This window comes from Canis lupus, chromosome 20 (assembly GCF_003254725.2).
Source record: "Canis lupus dingo isolate Sandy chromosome 20, ASM325472v2, whole genome shotgun sequence".
NCBI lineage: Eukaryota > Metazoa > Chordata > Mammalia > Carnivora > Canidae > Canis > Canis lupus.
In genome coordinates, this window is record NC_064262.1 from 13,064,754 (window position 1) to 13,089,765 (window position 25,012).

Here is a 25,012-nt window from a genome sequence, read left to right on the forward strand (position 1 = left end):
AGCTAAGTCCAGTCACTTAACCTCTCTGAGTTCCATACCTGAGAGAACTGAACCAAATTCAGTTTTATGTCTGTGATTCACTCTCACGAGGTATACCTGAACCATCTCTTAATGCTTTTGAGATGATGGTGGTAGATATTAGACAACATATTCTATCTGATTGCTCTATCCTACCCAAAGTAAGGTATTATTTGGTCTATCAAAAGAAGTAATAGTTATTTGAAGAGGAAAAGCAGGAAAGAGACTTTTTAAAGTCTAATAAAAATTTTTTTTCAGGATGCTCAATTTGCCAAGCAATTAACTTCCCTCATTTATATACTTTAATTGTATTACATGTATTGCAAAGTAAGTATATGGCAGGAAATGCTGAAAATTATTCACCAAACAAAAAATATTTCAGAGGCCCCCAAATCCCAAATAAAAGGACCAGTCATTGATCCCCAGGATAACTGTGGATAAGTAAAACTAATTTGAATACATAAGCACAGACTATCAGATGACATTTCAATTTCCTGATCTCTAGATCATTTTCCCAGATGAAAAGCCACGGATATAGTATACTCCTAATCCCATTGTAGGCCTAGACAGCTAGACAGTCTCAACGAGCACTTTGGAATTCACAATGCACTTTGATAATATTTTATATCATCCCTCACACTCACACACTTTATATCATACCTTCCAACACGTGGACCAAGAGAACAGTGTTTTTTTGTTTTTGTTTTTTTACCAATTTCAAACTATATCAATGTAGTTATTTCTTTTTGCATTGATGCTTTGCATGCACATAGAAAAGCTCTTTATAAATATCAACACTGAGTTTCGGAGATAGGTTAATGACCAGCATCAACCACAATTTCAGTTGAGATTCTAAACAGTGAATGATTGAAATCTTATCACAGTTTAGAAAATCTTTATCTAGAGGCAGACGGGATCTCCAAGGACAAATGGCAAACAAACTCATGGGAAATGCTAACATAGACACAAAGGACTCAGCTCATGCCCAGAAGGCACACTACACAAAGTCAGATACTGGACACTGCAGAGACTAGGGGACAGATCACAGTGTTCACTGGAAGGGTGTCATGGAAACATCACCATGGGACATTTAAAAAAAAAATGAAATTAGGACCTCAGCATTATCCAATTCATCAATGGAAATGAGCTGGAAAAGAGAAAAAGGGGAGAAAAAGAAGGAAATGTTAGGAAATACCAACAAGCGAAGTGTTAGAAATTTCGTCTGAGCACGGAGCCTCCCAAGTTGGAGCATTGTTAGACGGGGACCACTTGAAGAGGTGCAGGGATTTGGAGTACTACCCACTACAGCTCACGGTGACATCTGCAATGCACCACACCACTCAGGATGAGGGCAGGATGCTGTCAGGCTATGTACATGGCAGGTATCAAACCTCGAAGGTCACTTATCAAGAGTTCAGAGGGCAAATTACCCAGTCAAGAACCATGGTCTTTTGGAAGAGGGTGGAGAGAGGGAGCCAAAGACTACAGTTGGATCAACGTAGCTTAGGAGAAAATTCTCTTTTGATTCATTTTACCATTCAATGGGGATCTGGAGTCCAAACTGCGATTGGGCTAAATGAGAACAAGGTTCAATTTCAGTAAATAGTATGACCAACATATCCTAAGACCAAAAGCTCCAATCCTGGTACTAGTGGTGATTAAAAAAACACATTTTCCCCCAAAGATGATTATAGCCAACTCAAGTGATATTAGTAACGAGTAAACGATTACCATCAAGTTCAAGAAAAAGAAAAAAACTAGAGCATTAATCACAACTGTGCTTGTTTAAAAGGGGAGAGATGATCCTCAAATTATTTTTATTATGCTTTGTTAATAGTATATTTGCAAATTTAAGTTCCTTATTAGAAATCTTGGTAGCTGGAAATGCTAATACTTTATTCACATAGAGAAAAGAAGCATTGGTAATTAACGGGTACTGCCAATTTGTATGAAAAGAAACGCCTGACGTTACTTGAGGTAAAAACTCTGTAGTAGTAAAACAGCTACAACTATTTAGAAGAGAAAATAGATTTTAAATAAATTCTGAGATATTCTTTTATATTAATTCTTGTCTTCTGAATTTCTTTCCAAAGCTCTTTCACTAATAAAAAACCTATAGTAGACCACAGAGAAGACAACATATAACTATGCTCTCTTTTCAAGCTGGGTCTAAGGGCTTTTGATATTCTTTGAGTTACAGAGAGATTCATTAAATTTTAGAGATGGTTAGCTATGGGAATTTTTAATCTTTTTTAAATAAAGACATGGTCTAATTTGTGGATTAAAAGCAGAGTTTAGTAGGCATTGCACACAAAGAGTAGTGACAAAGTCCTGATATAATTTTAAAGTTTATTAACTTTGAATACACAGGATAGAAAGACATTGTAAGCCTCATACAAAACCGTATTTCACTGTTATTTTGGTGATCATTTTTAATATTTATATTTACCACTCTATGAGACAATATTCATTGTTGGTCCTCTGCATTTTAGAAACATTTTATATATATATATATATATATTATATATATATATATTCCTAAATGATCATGATGAAATTTTTGTGACAATCTTCTTCTAGCAGCCCTGAGCTTGGCATCATATGTGATAATTCTTGGACAGGCACTTCTCAGAGAGTTGACCAAGGCAAGAGGACAGATCGCTGGCTACTTACTGACTTGATGCTTTCTTTTGGGACCTGACCAAAACCACAGGTCGTGGATGACCCTGGGACAATCACAATTTGTAAAGCCAGTTTGCCATTAAGTGGAGACTATTTTCAATTAGGTAAGACATCACAACTGAGCTGAAGATGAGATGTTTAAATTTTGCTATGTGCAGTGCTGTCAGGGCCACTGCCCCATGTCATCACATAATGAAGTAACAATCAAAACTTTAATATTAAAATTGTGGGTGGACTTCAAAACATTCAAATGGTGTCAATCACCAGTGATAGAATGGAGAAGAGCAAGGACTTTGAAGTCAGGGTGTTCCAGTTTGAATTCCTGGCTCCCCCATTATTAGCTGTGTGACGACCTTAGGCAAGTTTCTCAACCTCTCTGAGCCTAAGTTTTCTCCTCCATGTATAAAATAGTTAGTAACAATATTGCTATCTCTGAGGCTGACCTGATGTAAGGTAAGAGGTATATTTAGTATAGCAGCTGGCACCTAACGAGAAGTCAAAGAATGTACTTTGAGACACCAATGGGGTATGCACAGCATTTAAAAAACCTCAGTCAGTCTTACAGTGATTCTGCTATGCTTTAGTCTATCTGGTAGTGTGAGTGGTAGTACTCAATGGTTGTTTTTTTTTGTCTTTCCAGACAAGTAGATCCATACAAGCACACCAACATTTCAACATTTTTTAACAGGATAACAAAGAATGATCTCTGCTTTCATTTTCATCTGTGACTTGGACAATCCAAAATATTAAATGAAAACATGAATAAAGACATCTATGTCTCATCATTTTTGAGGATTATGGCTTAGAAGACAAGAAAACTTGGCCCACAGATAGGGTGAACACCACCTGTGGGATGGGAGGAAAGGGCGGTGCACTGGCGTTCAGGACCCTGGCTTTCTTGATCCTGTCACACACTTGTCATGTAACCTTGGGAAGTCACTTCAGCTCTCCGCCATGGCCTCATGTATGGAGAGAGGGCTGGACAAAAGGATGCCAGACCAGACTATGGCCATGAAGACTCAGAATCAGGCAGAGAGGCAGAACAATTCTGGACATCCCAGGAGGGCATTAGTCATGGGACAAATTCTACTTAAAAGACAACTAATAGGAAAATTGGGCCAGGAAGACGGAAATGACCTCACACTTGCCCTTGTGCCCTGAGCATCCAGTCCAAAGAACACCTCATTTATTTTATCAACTAAAGCCAACTGGTTTGCCTGAGAAAGGTTAGTTCTTTGGCTCTGGGTTCCTTCCACTCTTGAAAGAGCTGGCCTGCCCCATACGTCATGCATCTTTAGTCAAACAGGGACAGCCAGCAAAGCATCAAAACCATTTTCAAAAAGCTTTACTAAAACAGGACGAATTTAATAACCACTACCGGAGCGGAAGAAATGGAAATGGTTTAATGCAACACCCCCCCGCCACCCCCCACCAACTCTTTTAAATTCAATGTGAATAGCTAAGTAGCATTTTCCCACAAAGTATGGAGCCAGAAGCATTCTAAGTATGTGCTATAGGTACTAAAGATGTTGACTAACATGGGTTTCTGGAAAGTCTTCCTTGGTTGCATGGCGTTTCCCACATCTGCCTATGGTATTTTCATATTCAAGAAGGGATAGGAGAGCCCCAACCAGACTGGAAAGACATGCCATCTTTCCTTTAAGACTCTCTCTGCTTGGGTGTGGCTAATTTCTTCACCAGCTGAAAAAAAAGAATGTGAGCCAGGGACTAAGAACCTCTTCTAAACTCTGACAATTTACTCTTTTATAGTGACTTCCACCTACTGCCCTCTTAAAGTCCTAGGCTCTATCATTTTTCATAAGCTTTATAACAGATAATTTTACAACATCTCAGACCCAGTATCTCCCATGGTCTGTGACGATGTTCTCCCAGTTAGCACCAACAGGCATGGAACGTGAGCGGGGAAGCATACCTTCCCTGTGTCCCAAAGACTCTGAGGTACTTAATTGCCAAGCAACAGACTCGACTCCTAGCTTTTCTAATTTCCATGATATAAAAAAAAACAAGAGAAATGGAAGTATAATCACAACTTGTAACATTTGTGGGAGTAGAGACCAAGTTTACTATAAAAATCTCAGTCACAGAAATGAACAGATATTCTAAAGAAGAGAAAACTGGTCTCCACATTTTAAAATCAAGTTTTAAGCCCCCAAAGCTACAAATATACTCATAGCTAGTTATGGCCCTTTTGGTGGATTGTACCTTATCATGAAGAGTGAATTTCTGTAACTAGAATTATATTTTAAAAATGTTTCTTAAAACTCACTTTAAGAAAAATAAAGATCTGAAATAAATGCTAATTGTTGTCTGGTACTCTCTGCTATTAACCTTTGCCCATTCCTTTTGTTTCAGTGTAAGACCTACAATAGGCGTCTCTACAAGTGTTTGTATGAACATGATGTCTCATCATTTCTCATTTTTACAAGGGGTCCTTCACTTGTATCATTTATATTTATAAACTCTTTTCTAGCAGGTTTCTGCCATAAAGTTGCCACCAAGCTACAGATACTTATTTCCTAATTAGTTCACATTCATTCACCTTTTAATTTATGTATTTTTAAAATTTATAGTGATATTTCAAAGCCTTGTGATTTGGGGATGGTGAAGGAATTTATACTGCAAAGGGCTTGTGTACTTTGCTGTTTTATTTTTCATATTTTCACATGTGAAACTGTTCTAATATTTACATAGAATATTGCTTACATCAGAAATCAAGATCCCTACAAACTGCTATACTTGGAATAACCTGGTTGCCACCACCCACTATGACAAAGGCGGCTGTGATTTAATTATCAAGGTTTCTTACAAGGATGAATCAGTGACTTACTGGGTATTTTGACAAATCAATGACATCAGTGGATTTACCTACTCATAAAATGCTGCTCAAGTGGCTAGGAAACTAATGGTGAACATACTACCTTCAAATGAAAACTGGTGGAATTTTGATATCAGGCCTCAAATTTTTTTAAGGGAGGTGGGTAGAAAGGAGGGGCAATGAGATTGTTTTTATCCCACTTGGACCAAAATCAAAAGTGTGAGGAATGGTCTCTGTCATCTTCGCTCACTGCCTATGCCAAGAAGCAGCATGTCCCAGGGATTGCCCATTTCCCAGTCTGAGCTAGAAATGGTGATGTGTTTGCCTGTCCTAATTCCAGTTAGAACTGGAGGGAGTTTCTTAGTACACTGGAAGGATTGTGCAACATCTCACCAGAAAGAAGCAAGAAAACCCACAGGTATGCTTAGCTGGAACCCAAAACTCAGGAATGCAAACCTTGATACACAAGAGGCATTTGCATTTCCACTGGGAATTTAGATGAAAAATCTTATTACTATTTCCCTGACATTAAATTACGTGGCAAGCAGCCTATAAGACAACTAAATATATATGACTTTTAAAAGAGAAGGCATATGATTTAGCTACCTTTCATGACAGGATAATTAGCTTTAAAAAATAAGTCCCTTCGGGTCAATATGCCTGAATACAGTGGATTTCTAACCCACCATCCCACTTCAATTTAATAGCGAAACCTTGTTTTGACAAGAAAATAAAGTTCAGTACCTTTTCTCCATAGCCTCTATCTTTGGTCATCATTTCTCGGAGAGTCTGTAGGACCTTAATGCAGAGTTTCTCCTCATTCTCCTCTAGCAGCTGTTTAGTATGCTTTATTAACCTGAATGGGGGGGGGGGGGGAACCATGCATTAGGTCCCTGAAATGATCTTTAAATTAAACAAACACACACTTCACAAGCAACTTATTGTAAGTAGTCAGTTAATGAACAAATATTTATCAAGGACTCCCAGGTTAGACATGCTTCGGTGCATTCACTTGTAGGGATAGCAGCCAGTTAGGGGCTCAATGGCGTCTAAACAGCGACACCCACTGGTCAGTAACAGCAAAAGGGCTCACGGGCAGGACTCTACACAGGAGGGAGAGACATTTGTAGGGAGAGGAGATGAAGGACAGAGGTCCATTCAAGCCTGTGAGTTTATGGGGTGTGGCTTTTTATCCACTAAGGAGTGCTGATAATATCACTAAAATACGCCACCAGTATAAAAAACCCCATGAGAATGATCGTTAAGGAGAAAAAACACTGTTCCTTCCTCCATAGTCTTTCTTGTCCTTTGAGGGGACCAGAAAAGTGTGAAATTCAGAGGCAGAGTCCATTCTCAAGTTAAACAACCAACCAATCAGAGATTTCTGGTCATGGAACCAGTTGTTTCTTTTAGATCATGTCCCAAGGCATAAACTAAGAAACCACAAAGATGTTAGGATAAGACTGTGGGGTCTTGGTAGGTCTGAGCTTTTTGAGGGCAGAAGGGTCATGACTTCTCTTCATCTGTATTGAAGCCCACAGCAGGCACTCTGTCAGTTCTTGTGGCACAGAAGATGATCGGTTATGCAGTTAAAAGGAGAAATTCTCACCAAAACAAGTTTAAGTACATCCAAACCCACAAACTTAATTTAGAAGGTCAGAACAGGACTCTAACACATGACCTTGTACTCATCAAAGTCAAAAACCAGGCGGGCGTCTGCCTCTTCGTGAACAAGTGCTTTGTCTGGTCAGCAGGGCTCTGCAACTGACCACCCCAGAGCGGGAGGCTGCTTACTTGCAAATGAAGCCACCACTTTCGCACTTTCTTCTGGCATCTGTGTTCTCTGGGAAAAGCAGCTCAGGTCTGTGGAGCACATCCACGAGCACAGATAACTCTGCCTGGACCAGGGGCCTTAGACGGTCCTCCAGGGCTGAGACGATGTCCTGGAACAGAAGTACAGCTTTGGTGATCAGTTCAGGCAGAGGCTCACTACAGGAGGGTGAGAACATTCATTTCTGACCTCAAAAATGACCACAAGCTAGGCAAGGTTAGAGTACCCTATTAGTACTGTCTGGTAAATTTCTCAAGTTATTAAACATTGCCCCGGGGGTATCTAAAGCCCAAGTTCCTGAGGCAGAGAACAAGGTAAAAACAGCCCCACCAGCCCTTCTATTGAGATGATCCTTATGCCACTCAAGGGATCATTCCACAAACTTCAAAGTATGATGCAAAAAGTACATTCAACAACATGGAAAAATGTCTACAATGTGAGAGTGAAAAAAATGGTTAAACAATACCACGGATTATATGATCCAAGTTTTTAGAAACAACTTTACTATCTAAAGGATATATACCAAATATTATCAAAACATCACTACTGTTTTTTTCTGGGTAGTGGGATTGCAGATGATTCTAAATTTCTTCCATAAATGGGTACTTGTGAGTACTAGCAAATTATTTCCAATGAGCACGAATTATTCATATAATAAAAAGTCATACAAAAATGAGCACACAAATGAATGAACATGCTGTATCAACATGCTAAATACATGTACCCTGATAGCATGATGGTCTTCAAATGCAAAACACATAGCTGTAGGAGAGGAAAACAGAGAGAAGTTGAAAGAGCAGCAAAACCAACACGACAAACACCATATAAAGGCAAATGGCAGAAAACAGATGAGAAATTATCTTCAAAAGATGCTAAAGTCTGCTGGATGGCTTGGTAGCTCAGAACCTAACTAGAAGCATGCTGGCTAAGACAGGGGCTGAACACAGCATGTTGGATGATATAGGCAGGCCTAGTTAACCAAGGAGATTAGCATGGGAAAGGCCACTTAAATTGCATTCAGCTCAACAGGAGATCCAAATTTCACAGGGAATGTTCAAAGAAGAACTGATTTATCTTTTACCCCAAAACTGAAACGAAAACATGTGAATATTATTTTCTTATATTTAACAAAATTTGTAATCACTCAATAATATTTAGGATACATAAAGAATGCATAAATCAATCAAATTCTTTGGCAGGGGGAAATTTTCCCAATAAGAGCATACTGTAATACCCCTTAATTCATATTGACGTTCACAAAACAGTCAAAAAGAGGGTCATTTTTGCAAAATTCTCTCACTTTCCCCTTTGAGAGTACATAAAGCTCTCTATGGCATTTGCAAGGGATTGAAGCAGTTCTTCAACATCAGATTCATCAAATCCTGCATCTTTTGCGAGGTTTGAACTTTACATTGCAATTGACTTGCATTGTATTGTCAAATGTTTAACAGTCAGCAATCAAGGAGAGACCAACAGATAAGAATGGTGAAGCAATGGGTAGGGAAATATGCTGGTGTTAGGTGAGGGGGATGTATCAATGGGGTTTAATTATATAAGTAGTCAGTCTGCAAGTGAACGTTCTTACATTATGATAACTTCTGCTGTCCTAGGCAATCTTGTAACTACAGAGACTCAGACAATAAATCATTAGATAAGGAGGATCCTTTGAGCCACTAGTCAGGTCTTCATAACAAGCATTAGCTAGGTTACATATTTTATTCCCCAAGAATATATAATAAATCCAAGAAGAGCACAAGAAACTGGTGTGTTTGGTTGCAGGTAATTCATTTAGTTTGAACAGGCAAAAATATTGTGCATTCAAAGTTATGAATCTACAATATGCCTCCCCTTTAAAAATATAGTAGTCAGGAAGCACTGTATTTGTAACCAAATTATCTCTAAGACTGGTCTGTCACAGTAAGGACGAAAATATTTCCCTCACCTAAGAACTCCTTCCTACTTTCGCAGCTCTATGGGCTCCAGCCACACTAACCTTCCTTTGGTCTTTGAATGTGTCATATTCTGTCCCATATGATGTTCTTTTCACCTGCTGTTTTCTTCCCTTCTATTCCTTTCCTTAAGTAAGTCCTACATTCCTCTGATCTTGGTTCCAATGTCACTCCTCAGTAAAGCCTTCTTGGATCACCATCCCAGCTCTGGGCACAATTGGGTTCCTCAGCAGCCTTCCATAGCACTTCTCACTTCTCTGCAGCATTGTCTCTCGTCATTTTACTTGTATCCATGTGATTAGCTGACTAATGTCTGTCTTGCAAAACTCGAGAAGCTATGAAGGCAAAGATCATTTGTGGCTTTGCTCACCACTGTTACCCTAGTGCCTAGGATGAGTGGGGCCGATGAATGCATCTCTAGGCAGGTTATGTAACCTCATGAAGATTCATTTATTTTATCTAATGATAACTATTACAGTCATAACAGCAATGACAGTAATAGTAATAATCATAATAGCAGCTGTCATTGATCAAGTGTTCACTACACACCAGCTCTATTCTATGCCACATATATGTAACCGTATGTTCCAACGATACCCACTGCAATATATCTTCTCTTGCATGTTCCTCTTACACTGTATCACTGACACTCTTCCCATCAAACGGTGGTCTATATGACCCTTCCCATGAACCTCAGTTGACACTTGTGACTGCCTTGACCAACAGAATTTGACACAAGTGATGCTATATGACTTCTGAAACCATGTCATAAAGGCATTATAGCTTCCACTGTCTGTCTGCCTCTCTCTCTCACTCTCTCAGTGCTCATCTTGGGACCTGGCACCACGCTGCAAGTAAGCACCAACCTCACGTGGGGACACTACATGTAGATGCTTCCATTGACAACTCTAGTGAGGGTCCCAACATCAACTACCCAACATATGCAAGATTTTAAGATAAGTCCAACTGCAGCTGCCATCTTACCAAAACTACTACATTCAAGACCTTGGGTAAGAAACACTTTACTGAGGCCAGCCAATCTCTAGAACAACAGAAAAGCATGAAATAATGGCTGTTGTGATGTGTTAGGCAGGCACTAAGAACCAGCCTTGTAATCCTCATATCAACCCCCTGAGGGAGGTGTTACTATTATCCTACCTTACAAATGAGGAAACTAAAGCACAGAGAAATAAAGTAACCTTCCCAAGGACACATCATTTCTAAGCAATGGAGTCGGGGTTTGACCTTAGGCACTGGCCTGAGATCATGCCCTTAACTGCTGCAGCAGGCTCAACTTTAGTGTGAGAATCTCCAACTGTGGCCCAGGTTGTGAGAGAATCCCTTGAAGAGCTTGTTAAAGAAAGATGTCAATGTTAAGATGTATGTTTAAGTGTTTCACATACACCTAATACTCACTACTCTCCCCTTAACAAAGGGACAGATATCTTCATAGGTGTTAAGAAAAAAGTACAATCCAGGTAGAAGTTAGTAATACTTTATTTTCAGTTGGAAAAAAAAAAAAAGGCTTTTTTCTTAGGCATTATTATACTTATCTGATTCAAGAGGCTAAATATTCCAGGGTGATAAAAATAATGAAGCTCTCATGCCCTTATTTTAAGTATCCTTTTGTAATACTTAAATATTCCTTCCTGATAAGGGTAGAGTCCCCATTCTACATAAAGAAATCTGTAAATCAATGAATAACCTTTAAAAACCATGACTTTGTTAGGAGCTTTTCTCTTCCCAAGTAGCTTTACATTTCTTGGTCCTACATGTATTACTGTACTTGACTATCCTCTCATATGCTGACATCTCTCTATGGCCAAACTTGGGTTTTTCTCTGGCTCATGGATGCACTGCTGTGTGGGAACCACATTAGGCCAGGCTCAGGTTCACTCCTCTCTGGGCCAGGCATTACCTGCAATCTCTCAATGATATTCCGGTAGTCTCTAGAAGCCGCCAGAACAGAGTCTCTGCGAGCCGCATTGCGGGCAGTCAGCCGCCAGTTCATGGCAGTTTTCTGTACAATGTTGTGGGACTTCAGAAAGAGGTTGTTGACTTGGCTGTCAAGGTCCACAGGAATAGCAATGGCCCGGCTCTTGGCTACACAGAACAAAGAAGACTCATGAGCCTCCAACTTGCATGGGAGAAGCCCCAAAGACAGACTTAACTACCCATCACCCCTCAGGTAGATTTTTCCATGCCCAAAACATGTCACTTGCATGGCACTGAATGTGAACACTGAGGAGCTCAAATGAACTTTTCCATCCTTTGGTCAGGGATTTTCGATGTGAATTCGGGGGTTGGGGGGGAGGCAGTAGCTTAGAGATATGTTAACATATTCTAAGGTCAAAGTTTAGGCAAGTCAGTTAAACTTCAATGGTTTCTTCAGTGATTGACAGACATCCTAAGGCATCTTATGTGTTCAAACATTTTAAGAATTATCAAGATGGGGATTCATTTGGCTAACAAACTATTTTTTCCAAAAAGTCTTAGTGATATTCTACACAACAATCTACAAAATGCCAATTCAAGCCAAGCATAATACAAATGATAACATTTATAATAACATAAGCGATCCTTCCTATTTAGGCTCTTTTCTTCCCCCTCTTAAGCTCCAGTATAATCATGAGAAAAGTAACAATCAAGCCCACAAGGGGGGATATTCTACAAGACAGCTGACCAGCATTCTTGAAGACTGTTAATGCCATAAAAAACAAGTAAAGTATGAGGCACTGTTGCAGACCAGAGGTGACTAGGGAGCTATCACAACTAAATTCAACATGGGAGCCTAGACTAAATCTTGGAACAGGTAAGGGACATTTACGAAAAAAAGTGGTGCCCAGTCTGGAGTTTATAGCATTGGGCCAACATCTGTTTTGTAGTTTTGACCAAAACATCCTGGTGATGTAAGATGTTGACAGTAGAGGAGACTGGATGAGGAATATATGAGAACTCTGTGTGTTATCTTGGCAACTTTCCTAGAAGTCTAAAATTATTCCAAAATAAAAAGTTTAATAAAAAAAGGTAAATAAGACCAACAATCCTTTTTCCATATGGAAAATCCAACAACCTCCAAAAAACAAGACAACGATTTCCTGTCTTCAATGCTTTGTGAGACCGGAAGCAAGGAAGGTGCTATATTACCTGAATCTAATTGCAAAAATGACACCAACACCTGGAAGAAGCAATCTGAGAAGCAATTGTTTAAATCCCAAAAAAACAAAAAACCACACAGTTTGAGGAAAGGAACCATCAGCCAGCCAACAAATTTCTGACACTTTAATAAAGCAGGTGAGAAATCTGGGGAAACGATACAAATAACATAAAAATAAAAACCAGGATGCATAGCATATAGTTAGCTAGCAACTATGTGCCTTGGATAATCTTTTTGAAGATAAACCATGAAAACAGTAAACTTTGGTGTGATTTTAGACAGGAGGAGGTATCCCTCAAGGAATACAGGTCTGAATTCCTGCGGTGCTGTGCTGTTTTCATGTTTTGCCACTTTACAGACATCACCTCCCTCCATCTTTTCTCAGTGCCAAGACAATTAAAACATTGCATCTTCCTAATGAGCATTGGGCTGGTCAACTCGGCAACCTGCCCAAACTTTATGCAACAACTTCGTGATGTATGATCCTGTATGGGCAGAGGAATGAGTTTTGGTGATACTTTCTCAGAGCCCTGGTTCTGAGATATCACATTATGAACCTATAATGTACACACTTTCAAAAGCCTCATCTCTTATTGTGACATGGTGCTGTGTAAGTAATAAAAAGACACCAATACCTACCAGACAAGACTCAGGGAAATCAGGATGGGATGACTGAAATCAGGCAGGAAACCCTAATAAACACTATCTGTATTTGCTGGACAGCTATTAAACAGTGCTAAGAACCCTCCTGCTTCTTCTGCTGCCTGTCTGCAGGATCTAAATAGCTACTATGGGGAGATAACTTTTCTTAAATTTAGGCGGGAAGATGATTCCTTTGCTTAACATTTATGAAGGGGAGCAGGACTAAGGAATAGAGTCTGATTAAGTCAGGGTGAAGGGAGCAGTAATTCTCATGACTTCCTTTCAAAGCTGCCAGTGAAATGACGAGGGAGGGGTGGGGAGGAAGGAAGGGAGCACCATTTATCATCGAGAGGCAAAAGGGATCAGTGTACCATTTCTGAGAAAGGATGTTCCTTGGGATCTGACGTGTACTTTGCAGGAAGTTTCCATAGGGTCAAATACATTTACTAGAGTAAACTAGTTTCTTGAATGAGAGACTTTTCAGAGCCTTGAATTAGCTCATGTGTACTGTGACTTGCCAAGAGTTGCCTAACATTGAACCATGCATAGATTCTTATTTTTCAAAGCCTAGCTTTCTTTGGGACTTACTGGCTCTTAACTTTGGGAGATGCTGGCTTGGTAGATAAAAGCAAGGGTTAAGCAATCAAGAAGACCTCAGTGCTAGTTCTGCCTCTGCAACTTTCTGAGAGCAGGGCTTTAGAAGAGCTAGAATAAGTGCTAAAGAAACAGCAGCCTTTATTACTATTAGGCAATTCATTTTCATTGCACTCAATCCAAACTGCACTGATATCTTACCCACATCAGAGAGCACCCGAATACAGCTCTCCACAGAGGCTTTTTGGCTTGGCATTAACCAGTTGCAGTGGTAAACTCGGAACACACCTTGCAGCAGTTGCACAAAGACAGGCTGGCGAGTCTGCAAGGAAGAGAGGCCAAGAGACAGGTGGTATGACTTTCCCGCAGATCACTGATACACTGATCAGAAACAGACATTGCACTGAACCGTGCGTTAATGGTAAGACTCTTTGCAAGAGTGAGAAGGGGTGACCAGTTATGAGCAGGATTCCAGAAGTTGCCTAGCCCAAGGAGGAAAAAATCAGAAGCATTTTAAGGTCATCTACAAACTTGATACCATCCAAGTCTGACCAGAAGAACAAACAGTGGAATCAATGTCTGAAAATGGGTATTCTTATCCAGTTACCAACTGGCTATAGGACTTGAGGCAAATTACCTCAGGTCCCTGAGCTTTAACTTCACCCAATACATTGAATTGAGGCAGATTAACCCAAAGTTCTTTCCAGACACTATTTCCTATAAGTAGAACCTGTGTTTTTAATCAGCAAAAAACAAACTGATAAGTGGATCTCACTGAGAATGCTTACTTATTTCTAGCAATGTCTCCAATGATATTAAACAGAAGATAGTTCTGATGGTTATTCTAAGTATTCATTTACTAATAAGTTAACTCTATAGTAGGATCTATCCCTATGACAGTATAAACCTATACTCTTTTTAAAATGAAAGAACAATGTTTACTTAATCAGTTTGACAGTGATTTCTGAATGCATTTCAAAGTTATTATGGTCTTTATTCGAAGCTACCTGGGTCAGGGTAGCTTTGGACCTGGAAGGCAAGCATTATTATGTACAGTGAGTCACTCCACTGGTTTTTAATCTGGGGGACGAGGACTTGTGTAGTCCCTCCAAAAAACAGCAAATATAGCAAAGAGAAAAAGCACTGAAAAACTTAGGTTTCTGAGATGGAAAAAAAAACAACAGAAAGTGCTGGGCAGGGGGAGGAATTCTATTAGATGAAAATACAGCAGGTTAATAAAAATTCAGAACCTGTTCTATGAACAATGTTCAGAAACTTACACATAATAAGTGCCACATTCTTCAAGCAAAAAGTTCATTTAGGACCTCAACTAACAACCCTGTGGCACACGAAATTGCCTTATGCTATAAATAAAAACTGGAGCCCCAGAAACGGTAAAAGAAAGTATACAAAAGAATAATAATAATAATAAATGGTGGCAGAGCAGTGAGTTGGCTTCTTTGTGCTCCTTCCACTAAGTTCACCTGCAAACCAGAATCTCTCATTTTTTTTTTAGGAAGTACTTTCTGTTCTACACCTCACAGCCACCCAAGAGAGCAAACTGTTACTAATAGAGGACAGGATCATAGAGATCCTGAGACAATGGCTGAGAAACCCTGATATTAACTCCTGAGCACAAGGGTCCCATAAGAGAAGCCATTTATGGAGAATACTTCCCACGTGCTAAGTGCTTTTTGCATATCTCACTGTACCCTTCTCACCATGACCCAAGAAAGTAACAGTGGTATCATCACCCACCCCACTGGCTAGTATATGCTGGAGTTGGGATGAGAACCCAAAACCCAAACTCAAAGAAAAAAGTATCCTTTAACTAAATTTATTCAAGCGAACCAATATTTATTAGGCCTCTACTCTGTTCCCATCCGACCCCTGGATAAACAAAAGATGAATTAATTGGCCAGGTTAGCTACCTCCTAATTACCCCTTCCAATGGGCAATCTGGGGGCATGAGCTCATGTGACCTCTTGGACTAAAGAACATGGTTGCCCATCACCTTCTTCATAAAATCCTCCCTTTTCTGAGATAATGAAGCCCTGTTTGTTCTTAATCCCATCCTGTGTGTGTGATAAAGACCTTCCTCTGGCCTCTTTTGTATCTTGTCTTTAATTATTTGCACTCTGCTCAGTCCCTTTTAGTAAACAATTTCTATTTCCAGGCCACAACTTCAATCAGAAAATGTTTATATTTGGATTCTACTATTTCCCTCTCCTGAGTCTCACAGATACATTTATTATCTCAAAGAGTTAACATCTACTAGGTTCCAGGCATGAAGCAAGAATAGGGACAGAGCAGCACCTGAGGCAACTGTGCACATAACTATGCCTTTCTTACTGTACCTTACAGTCTAGTGGGGAAAAGCACAAGTTCCTATTTATAAAGCACCTCCTATGTGACAGGCATTACGCCAGATGTTTCATAAACATTATCTCTAGTGCTCACAAAAACCTGCAAGGTTGGTATTATGTTCCTGTTTCAAATGTAAGCAAAGAGGTTCTGAAGTTCAGTGACCAAGGCAAGTCCAAAGAGCTGGTAAAGGGCAGAGTGAGGATTCGAAACCAGCTTTATCCTGCTCAAAAGTCTCCAAAATTTTATTCTTCCTTCCTGGATCCCACAGTTCCAGCTCTTCCTAGACATTCCACTGGCAACATAAATGCAACACAGACAAACCCAAGTTCACCATTTTCCTTCCTCATATGTTTGAGTTGAAAGAAAAGAAGGAAACAAACAAAAAAACAAACAAGAAAGGAAGCCAGGAAGGACGTAAAAATCTAGCTGGGGAAATGAGGCATATGATTTTCAGCATATAAACAAAAAAAGACAGGCTATGAGAGCTCCAAAAATAGTATTCCTTGAAAATAAATGCTTTAGAAATCCATTAGCTCCCCCTTAGAAAACAAAGCTAAAACCACTTTGGACTTTGTATTCTAAGTAGATATAGACAACCTGGGTCTCACTAGGAACTTACAACATTTATATTGAAGACTCATCTCTCTGACAGTTCTAGCTTATTAGGTGGTCCAAAAATTGGTTTCAGTCTAAAGGCAATATGAGCAAAGAGTAGTGACCAAGATGGAAAACCAAAACAAAAGTTCCTGTTTAATGGTTTTCCAATTAATTTGATTGATTTACTTTGACATTTTGGTTTTGCAATACTGTTTCACAATCTATAGAAGAATGGGCATTGCAGTGGTGATTGCCACTTTAAATTATAAAAAGAAGCGAGTCCAATCTTAGTAACCAAAGCAGCTTTCTTAGTTGGCTCTTGGTGTAATAGTACTTGGTGAGGAGCATGTTCTGGTCTCTAGTAACTCATGAGCTTGGTTTCTTCTTCTTCTTCTTCTTCTTCTTCTTCTTCTTCTTCTTCTTCTTCTTCTTTTTTTTTTTTTTTTTTTTTTTTTTTAAGATTTTGTTTATTTATTCATGAGAGACCCAAAGAGAGAGAGATAGGCAGAGGGGGAAGCAGGCTCCATGCAGGGAGCCCGATGCCGGACTCGATCCCGGGATTCCAGGATCACACCCTGAACTGAAGAGAGACATTCAACCGCTGAGACACCCAGGCGTCCCACGTGCTTGGTTTCCAACTGGTTTCTGCTTCCTAATTACTCAAGAATATATATAGACATTATCCCACTAAAAATTTCATACTTCAAGTTTTTGAGTCAGAGAGAAGTAGGTTGAAATCATGGTTATTCCACCTAATGGCTGTGACTCTGAGCATGGTAATTAAACTTTCTGAGTTTCACTCACTCAGCAACAAAATGAGAATAGTATCTTCTACTTCATAGGTTGCTTTGGCTTACATGAACTCTTTGTATATTAATGACATGTAACAGTATCTAATTAATGTACTGTATTATACTGACCATGAATCACCCTTCCCTTGGAGAATTTACCTTCGTTAGGATTATTTGTCTGTAGTCCAACAACCCTGGGCCTCCCATCAACCCTAGGACAGCATCTACCTCTTTCTGTGACAAGGATGGTTAATATTTCTCTTCTGACCAATGGAGACTAAGATCAGCTTTTATTCTGCAGGCTGTACGAATGCACCTGCAGTAAGACTTGCAAGGCAGTTGAGCCAGACGGAAGTTATAAAAATAAGAATGATTTTTCCAAGTCAAAGAATGAAATAATCTCCAAGGCTCCATGGATTTGTACCTTTGAAACTGGAAGTACAGGGAGAATCCTCATGCAAGGCTGCTGCAGAGCGCAACCCCAGGAGCGCCACACACAGTGGAGTACACATGTCAATGGAGTCACGCCATGTAGCAGCCCTGCTGCCATGGCTGTCACGGCCTCTCACGCTATGCACCACTTTGGATGCACTCTAGGCACACACTTGGGAGTAAGAACGGAGATCTCCAAATGTGTTTTTTAGAAAGTGTTAATAACATGCTAGCATGTATCTGAAAGCTGCTTCTCCTTCTGAGGTTGTAAAGGAGCAATCAATAAGATTGAAGGGAGAAGAAAAGGCATCTTAAGGGAAAAAAAATAAATAAATCACTGATAGAATTATCTGGTATGGAAAAGCATCCTCAGGTGCTTCTTTAGCCGAGGGGCCCTCCACAGAAAGAAAAGCATCTTGTATGAATGCCTTGCAGAATGGCTCCTGTACAGCTGCTCAGTACCAAATCTGCACCAACAGTCACTGCTGAAGCTCGGCCATGAATATTCTGCACCTGCACTTGTGTTTCTTACCTGCAGCGTCGTGCTCTGGTCTGAGAAGGGAGAACTGAAGAAGGTAGTAACAATACTCATGACAATTTCAGTAACGTACTTCTCCAAAATTGAGTCTGCATGTTTCCTGTCACTGGTGTTGTTACAGGCCTGCAAGGCAATTGGATGCTTCAGACATTAGGCCAAAACCTGCAAGTCAGTTGTAGAATTCAGAAATCTGTGACTACTCCTGCTGGATACCCTTAACAAATGAAAGGTAAAGGCTTGTAGGTCAATATTTCTACCTCTAAGATATTAAAATAACAATAACAATAAATCAAGCAGAAAAAGAAGCCAGTCAACTCAGATATAACATATTGATGGACAAAACATTAAAATTGGTATGGGCCCTAAAAGCCATTGGTTTCAAGTTCCTAGCCACGTGTGGCATATCTAAAACCTTAAAAGGCAACAAAAGGCATAGTACCTACAGTTGTCTTTACTTTCCCCTAAAAGTAAACTGTCTTCCTGGTTAAGCCATTCACCTGTTGTAGGCCATGGTTTCCTAATTCACATAATCAAGAGAATCAAATATATCAGTGAGGTCCACTGTGTGTGATATTCTCCAAATCTACAACATTCTTTCACAAAATAAAAATGTTACGGTAGCCTAACATACAGAGTTGTCAAATCACTATGTTGTACAGTGGAACTAATATAACATTATGTGTCAATTATACTTCAATTTTCAAAAAGTTACTGATTTACCAGAGGGGAGGGGAATGGGGGGACAGGGCAACTGGGTGATGGACATTAAAGAGGGCATGTGATATAATGAGCACTGGGTGTTACATAAGACTGATGAATCAGTGACCTCAACTTCTGAATGCATTATATGTTAGTTGAATTTAAATACAATTTAAATTTTTTTTTAAAAGTTACTGATTTGCAATGCTGTTGAAAGTAGTGCGCTGTGAGTCAGAGTCACTGCCTTTAAGTTTTGGGATAAGAAGAGACATCAGATTTTACTTGATTCTACTTAATTTTGCTGCTTAAAATAAGATCAGATATTTAAAAGAAAAGGTTTAGAAAATACATTTTTAAAAATCAAGTTATACTACCAAATTCAATAGTCCTACAGTTTGAGACACTAACATTGCTTATAATAAAAATTTATGAACAGCAAATAAGAATCAACTTTTATTAACTAACTACCATGTTCTAAGCTTAATGCTGAGCAGTTTGTAGGCAAATAAAGAGAATGAAGTTAGTTACTGATTTTACCTTTCTGAATAATGTCATGTAGAGGTCAGCAAAGTTAAGGTGGCTGCTTTTATAAATAAAGTTTTATTGGAACACAGCCATGCCTACATGTTTACATATTGTCATGGCTGCTTTCAAACTACCAGGGCAGAGTTGAGTAGTTGTGATAGAGACCAGATGGCCCACAAAGCTGAACGTATTTAATATCTGGTCCTTTCCAGAAAACTCTGCTCAGCACTGATTAAAAAACAAAACAAAACAAAACAAAGCAGGGGTGCCTGAGTGGCTCAGTCAGTTAAGACTCTGACTTTGGATCTCAGCTCAGGTCTTGATCTCAGTGTCATGAGTTCAAGTCCCACACTGGGCTCCAAGACAGGTGTAGAAGCTACTTTAAAAAATATATAAAATCAAAATGAAACAGGCCTTCCATTACAATCTCTAAAACCTAGATTTATGGGGTTAAAAGACTAGGGGGAATTCGAGATTTAAAAAATACATATATGTCTGTGATACCATTACCTGAGTATTATGAAATAAAGTCCTTGATTAGGAATAAAACAAGTTCTTGTAACATTCCTTGTCTTATACTGGTAACTGTACCATGAAGCAGAAAATATGACAATCTAGGACTCTACAATGCACTTAACATTATATTTCCAAAATTAAGATTCATCTCAAAATTATCCTTTCTTGGTTACTGGCAACTTCTACCCCAAATCCACCACCACAAACCTCATACTGAATATACGGTATACCTTGTTAGGTAGTAGGTCTTGCGGGCTTAGAATTAATGTTAAGCTTAGAGCAAAAACAAATCAAGAGTATGAAGCCCCACCCAATTGCTGGGTAGGAAAACAGATGCAAAGGCAAGTGCTTTACAAAATCCTCGACACCACACTGGAGGAGAGAAATGCTCAAGCTCAGGAAGGTGTCTGAGGAGAAATATCATCACGGAAAAGAAAACTTATAAATGTGGTTTTAATTTGTCTCAGATTATTATTCACAAATCAATTCATAAGGGATGAAAGGAAAAGCAGAAATAATCCATCTTCCCTGACATGGGACGAATAAAATCTATTCTCAGCTAGGAGTAAAAGGTAGAAAGAAATGAGACATGTGCAAGGATAAGAGCCACATCTGCCTCCCTGTGCCTTACATTGGCAAGCTGAAATTATGTGGATATTTTCTTGATGCCTGCATAAGGATGTCCAGACATGCGTGAACACACACTTCTGCTCTACCCCTCCATTCCAGATAGCCTTACCCTGCAGATGTCTACGAGGAAATTCTCAAACAATTTCCACATGTGATTGCTGGTGTAAATCTCCTTCATTTCCACCTCCGTATCCACATAGCAGTGATTAAGGAAGTTAATGTATGCAATTTTAACCTGGAGATAGAAACAGACCTTTCTGGAAAAACCAATTTGATATATGTGGAATAAGAGAAATGCAAATCAAAACTATGTCAGAACAATCATTTTCATCTATCAGGTAAATAAGAGTCCAAAAGTCTGATAGAATGGTGTGTGATAAAAACACAATCTTGTCATTTTCTCCATTAAAATCACCAGTTATAACCATCTCATTATATCCACGTAAGTCAGGTGAACAACCATGTAGGGCAATTACAGTACATCCATACAATAAAGTTTTTAAGTAACTATAAAAAAGGAATGTGGAATCTCTTTATGGACTGATATGAAAAGAAGAATAATGTACACAGAATATCACCTTTTGTGTTTTAAAAAGGAGGAGCAGGTAGGGAGAGGGGGAATGTCTATATACAGAATTCTAGAAGGAGGTACAAGAACATAATAAATGATTTTCTGTGGGGTGGGAGGGGACAGATTAGAAGATTTTTCATAGTTTACTCACAGTCTCTTTTATTTGAACTTTTCAAAATGTATTAACTTTTCAAAAAAATCCTCTAAAACACAGTAGTATATAGGAGATACATACTACATATGCTCTAAATATATGTATATTTAGTGTAAGACATAAATTAACAGTATATATTTTAAACATACAAAGGCAAACCATATACCAAATGATCCACTTTTTTGTTGTTGTCGTTTCTGTTACTAGCCAATATACATATGCAAGGAAATGGAAAGCTTGGACGGAATCCTTTCCAAAACCTAATGGGTATTTATTATGGGTGGTGGAATTATAGATTAAGTCTCCTACTGGTTACATATAGTTTCTCAATATTTTATAATCGTCACTCATTATTTTTGCAACACAAATTTTCATTTTAAAGAATAAACCTGCAGAATAGGTCTTATATGCTCATGAACTATACCTCAACCCATTCAATCTCATTTTTCAAATATTCATTCCAATCAAATTCTCTTTGCTCAACAGGCTGAATTATTAAGTTTCCAAGAGCAGAAGCACAGCAGCAGATTCCCAGTCTTCTCAAGGAGACCACAGGAAAGACTTAACATCCCCCCAACTTTCTTCATCCACAAAATTGGCATTCGAGACAATGTTTCCACCAACTGAGATCTCAGTATGAAATGAGCTGCAGGTCTCTGCACCATGAGGTCTCATCTAGGCCAGCCACAGCTCCACACGCCATGTGCAGAGCCATGAGAAAGGCTTGCTCACCTCAGGGATGCAGTCCTCATGGGTCACGACGCGGACGATATCATCCAGTGGGAGCAGAGAGTTGCACTTTATCTCTGTGTAAACGTTCTTGCCCTCGGTACACACGGCCAAGAGCTCCACCAGGTGGATATGGTACATGAGAGGGCTGTTCTCATCCATCCGGTCCCGCTCTGACCTCATCATCTGGATCAGGGTCTGGAAAGAGGCTCTGTCGTTGTAGAACACGAGGACGTCCTCTCCCGAATTAACAAGCTATAAAAAGAACAGGGCTTGTTTATATTACAAGCCTGCAGAGGAGGTGGGGACACCATTTAAAAAATATCTATTTGCAGAGAAATAGAGATGCTCTGCCAGCATCTGCTTTCCAAAACCAGTCTCACCTATATTATTGAACTCATCTAAATTTCATTCATCGTTTCAATCAACAGATTCAGGTATATGACAGAGGCCTTAAAAAACTATCAAAGGAAGAGAAAGTCTTCAGACCAGCACTCATGTATCAAGTGGAAATGTGTATTTTAAGTTTGCACTTGCATTTCCAACCTAATAGGCTATGATTTTTCTTTTTAAAACCATTTCCATCTTTTTATGCTTGAAAAGTAATAACTCTTATGACTCTTTCATGCACTGCTTTCTCTCTTCACACTTCCAAATTATCCACTTCTCATTAAGATACACCTTCCTTTCAACCTCATCAAAAAATCAAGGCATTCTTACTTATACATTGTCCCCAGGACTGTATAGGGCTTCTCATAAATCTACTTAAGATTAAATCAATTTCAGCACTCCATGAAATACAGAAGATCCAAAAAGGGCTGGCACAGAAGTCAAAACAAATACAGTAATATTTACATAGGAACAACTCACCTTTATAAGCTCTAATTAGGTGCCAGATACTGTGATAAATACTCCACATGGATTATCTAACCTCACTGTGCCTCAGTTTTGTCTGTAAAACTGAGGACAAAGATGATACCTAACTCATAGTGCTGTGTCAAGAGATTAAATAAATGATTACATGCAAACTGATTAGAACAGTGACTAGGGTATCAGAGGCTTCCAATAAATCTTAGCTATTATTGTCACTATTATTTCACTAAGTTGGCATCTCAGCTAATACCACCACACCATCATTTTATAGGAATGGCACACTTAGGGTTGGGGAAGTCAACAGTCACACCTCCAGTAAAGTAGGATGGCCTACAATCATATCCCAGATCAATTCTTTTAATTACAGTACTCTACCTTCCACCGGAATCCTATGTTTTTTATTAGATAGGATTATAAATGCAAGTGTCACCTCAGCCATGACCATGTCTTGGCACTTTTTGATGAATTTCCCTTCTGCTTTGACGATCGTCTGCAAGAACTTTATGTACTGGACATTTCGACCATGAGTCTCAATGCAGTGGACAAAGTGCTGGACAACTCTCTCGTTGATCTCACTGCAGAGCTGGAAATTGTTCATGAAGATGTGCTGCATGGTTACTGCCTCCAGGATCTGGCACAAGAGTGAGGGCAGGAGCACAGGGAAATGGTCAAAACTCTGTGGCTAGAGCAGAGTACAAAGTGAGAAAGATAGTCTACCAAAACACACAGAGAGAAGAATTTAAATCCACAAAGAGGTATTCTCCTTTCTCACTTTCTGCCATCTTTTTAAATCATAATAAACACACAGAAAGGGAAACAAATCACTAGTATTCAACTCAATGAACTACACAGGAAACCCCAGCACCCAGATCAAGAAACGAAATGCCTCGTCACCCAATTTAACTCCTGTTTTGATTTCTGCAACCACAGATGAGTTTTGCCTGCTTTTGAGCCTCATATACTCTCTCCTGTCTGGTTTCTTTTGCTCAAAATTTGCATTTTGCAATGCTGTCAACATGTTGTTGCATGTACCAGCAGTTTGCTCATGGTCAGTGCTATGTATAGTCCGTGGCATGAATAAACTACAATGTGCTTATCTAGTCTATTGCTCATGGGCATTTGGGGGCGTGTCCAGTTTTAGGTAAGTAGTTAATACTACACTCAGTACAAATAGTGCTGCTTTGGGCATTCCTGAATGTGTCTTCTGGTAAACTTTCATATATGTGCATTTCTGTTGGGTTGACACCCAAGAGTGGAATTGCTGGGTTGTAGAGCATAAACGTCTAGCTTGGTAAAGTACTGCCCAACAGCTTTCAAAAAATGAGAACAATTTCCATTTTACACTACAGCTTTTCCACACCCTTGCAGATTTATAGTGTTCTTGGTGTTTTTGGTCTTAGTCATACTTTGTTGTGCAAATTTTAGTTAATTTACACTTCTCTGCCGATTACCTTGTCCTGTTGTCTAGATTTCCTCTATGGATGATTTCATTTTAAACTTTTTTTTACCCATTTAAAAAAAAGTGGGTTGTCCTTTTCATTATTGACTTTTTTGAGTTTGTTATATATTCCGGATAGGACTTCTTTACTGGACACATGCAATGCAAATGTCTTCTCCCACCCTCTGGTTTGCCTGTGGATGATCTTAATGATGTCATTTGGTGAACTGAACTTTTAAAAGAAGTCCAGTTTATTGATATGTTCCTTTATAATTAGTGCTGTTCGTATACTGTGTAATCAAACTTCACTTACCACCAGGTCATCAAGATATTTTCATGTTATCTTCTAGGAAGATTATTCTGTTTTTTGTTTTTTTTTTTTTAAACCCAGAGTTACTGAGTTTTATGTTTAGTGTGAGGCAGGGGACTTTAAACTTTTTATC

General features: G+C 39.1%; 1 protein-coding gene and 1 long non-coding RNA gene across 12 annotated transcripts in view; one reads left to right on the forward strand and one right to left on the reverse strand.

Moving 5' to 3' along the window:
* The window catches only part of ITPR1 (inositol 1,4,5-trisphosphate receptor type 1), a 318,713-nt gene that overhangs the window by 117,426 nt on the left and 176,275 nt on the right, over positions 1 to 25,012 (reverse strand). For 8 of the 11 annotated variants that reach the window (XM_025451109.3, XM_025451124.3, XM_025451147.3 and 5 more), the window contains 9 exons: positions 23,562 to 23,762; positions 22,262 to 22,513; positions 20,914 to 21,039; positions 18,429 to 18,557; positions 13,911 to 14,031; positions 11,235 to 11,419; positions 7,331 to 7,479; positions 6,281 to 6,392; positions 1,133 to 1,165 (listed from right to left, as the gene is read on the reverse strand). In XM_025451109.3, the coding sequence (XP_025306894.3) occupies positions 1,133 to 1,165; positions 6,281 to 6,392; positions 7,331 to 7,479; positions 11,235 to 11,419; positions 13,911 to 14,031; positions 18,429 to 18,557; positions 20,914 to 21,039; positions 22,262 to 22,513; positions 23,562 to 23,762 (1,308 nt within the window). The remainder of the gene's footprint in view (positions 1 to 1,132; positions 1,166 to 6,280; positions 6,393 to 7,330; positions 7,480 to 11,234; positions 11,420 to 13,910; positions 14,032 to 18,428; positions 18,558 to 20,913; positions 21,040 to 22,261; positions 22,514 to 23,561; positions 23,763 to 25,012) is intronic. The other 3 variants (XM_025451149.3, XM_025451170.3, XM_025451155.3) reach the window with 1 other exon arrangement.
* LOC125753203 (uncharacterized) lies at positions 10,047 to 24,231 on the forward strand. The gene is made up of 2 exons (XR_007404413.1): positions 10,047 to 10,326; positions 22,016 to 24,231. It is a non-coding gene; the product is annotated as an uncharacterized LOC125753203 (long non-coding RNA).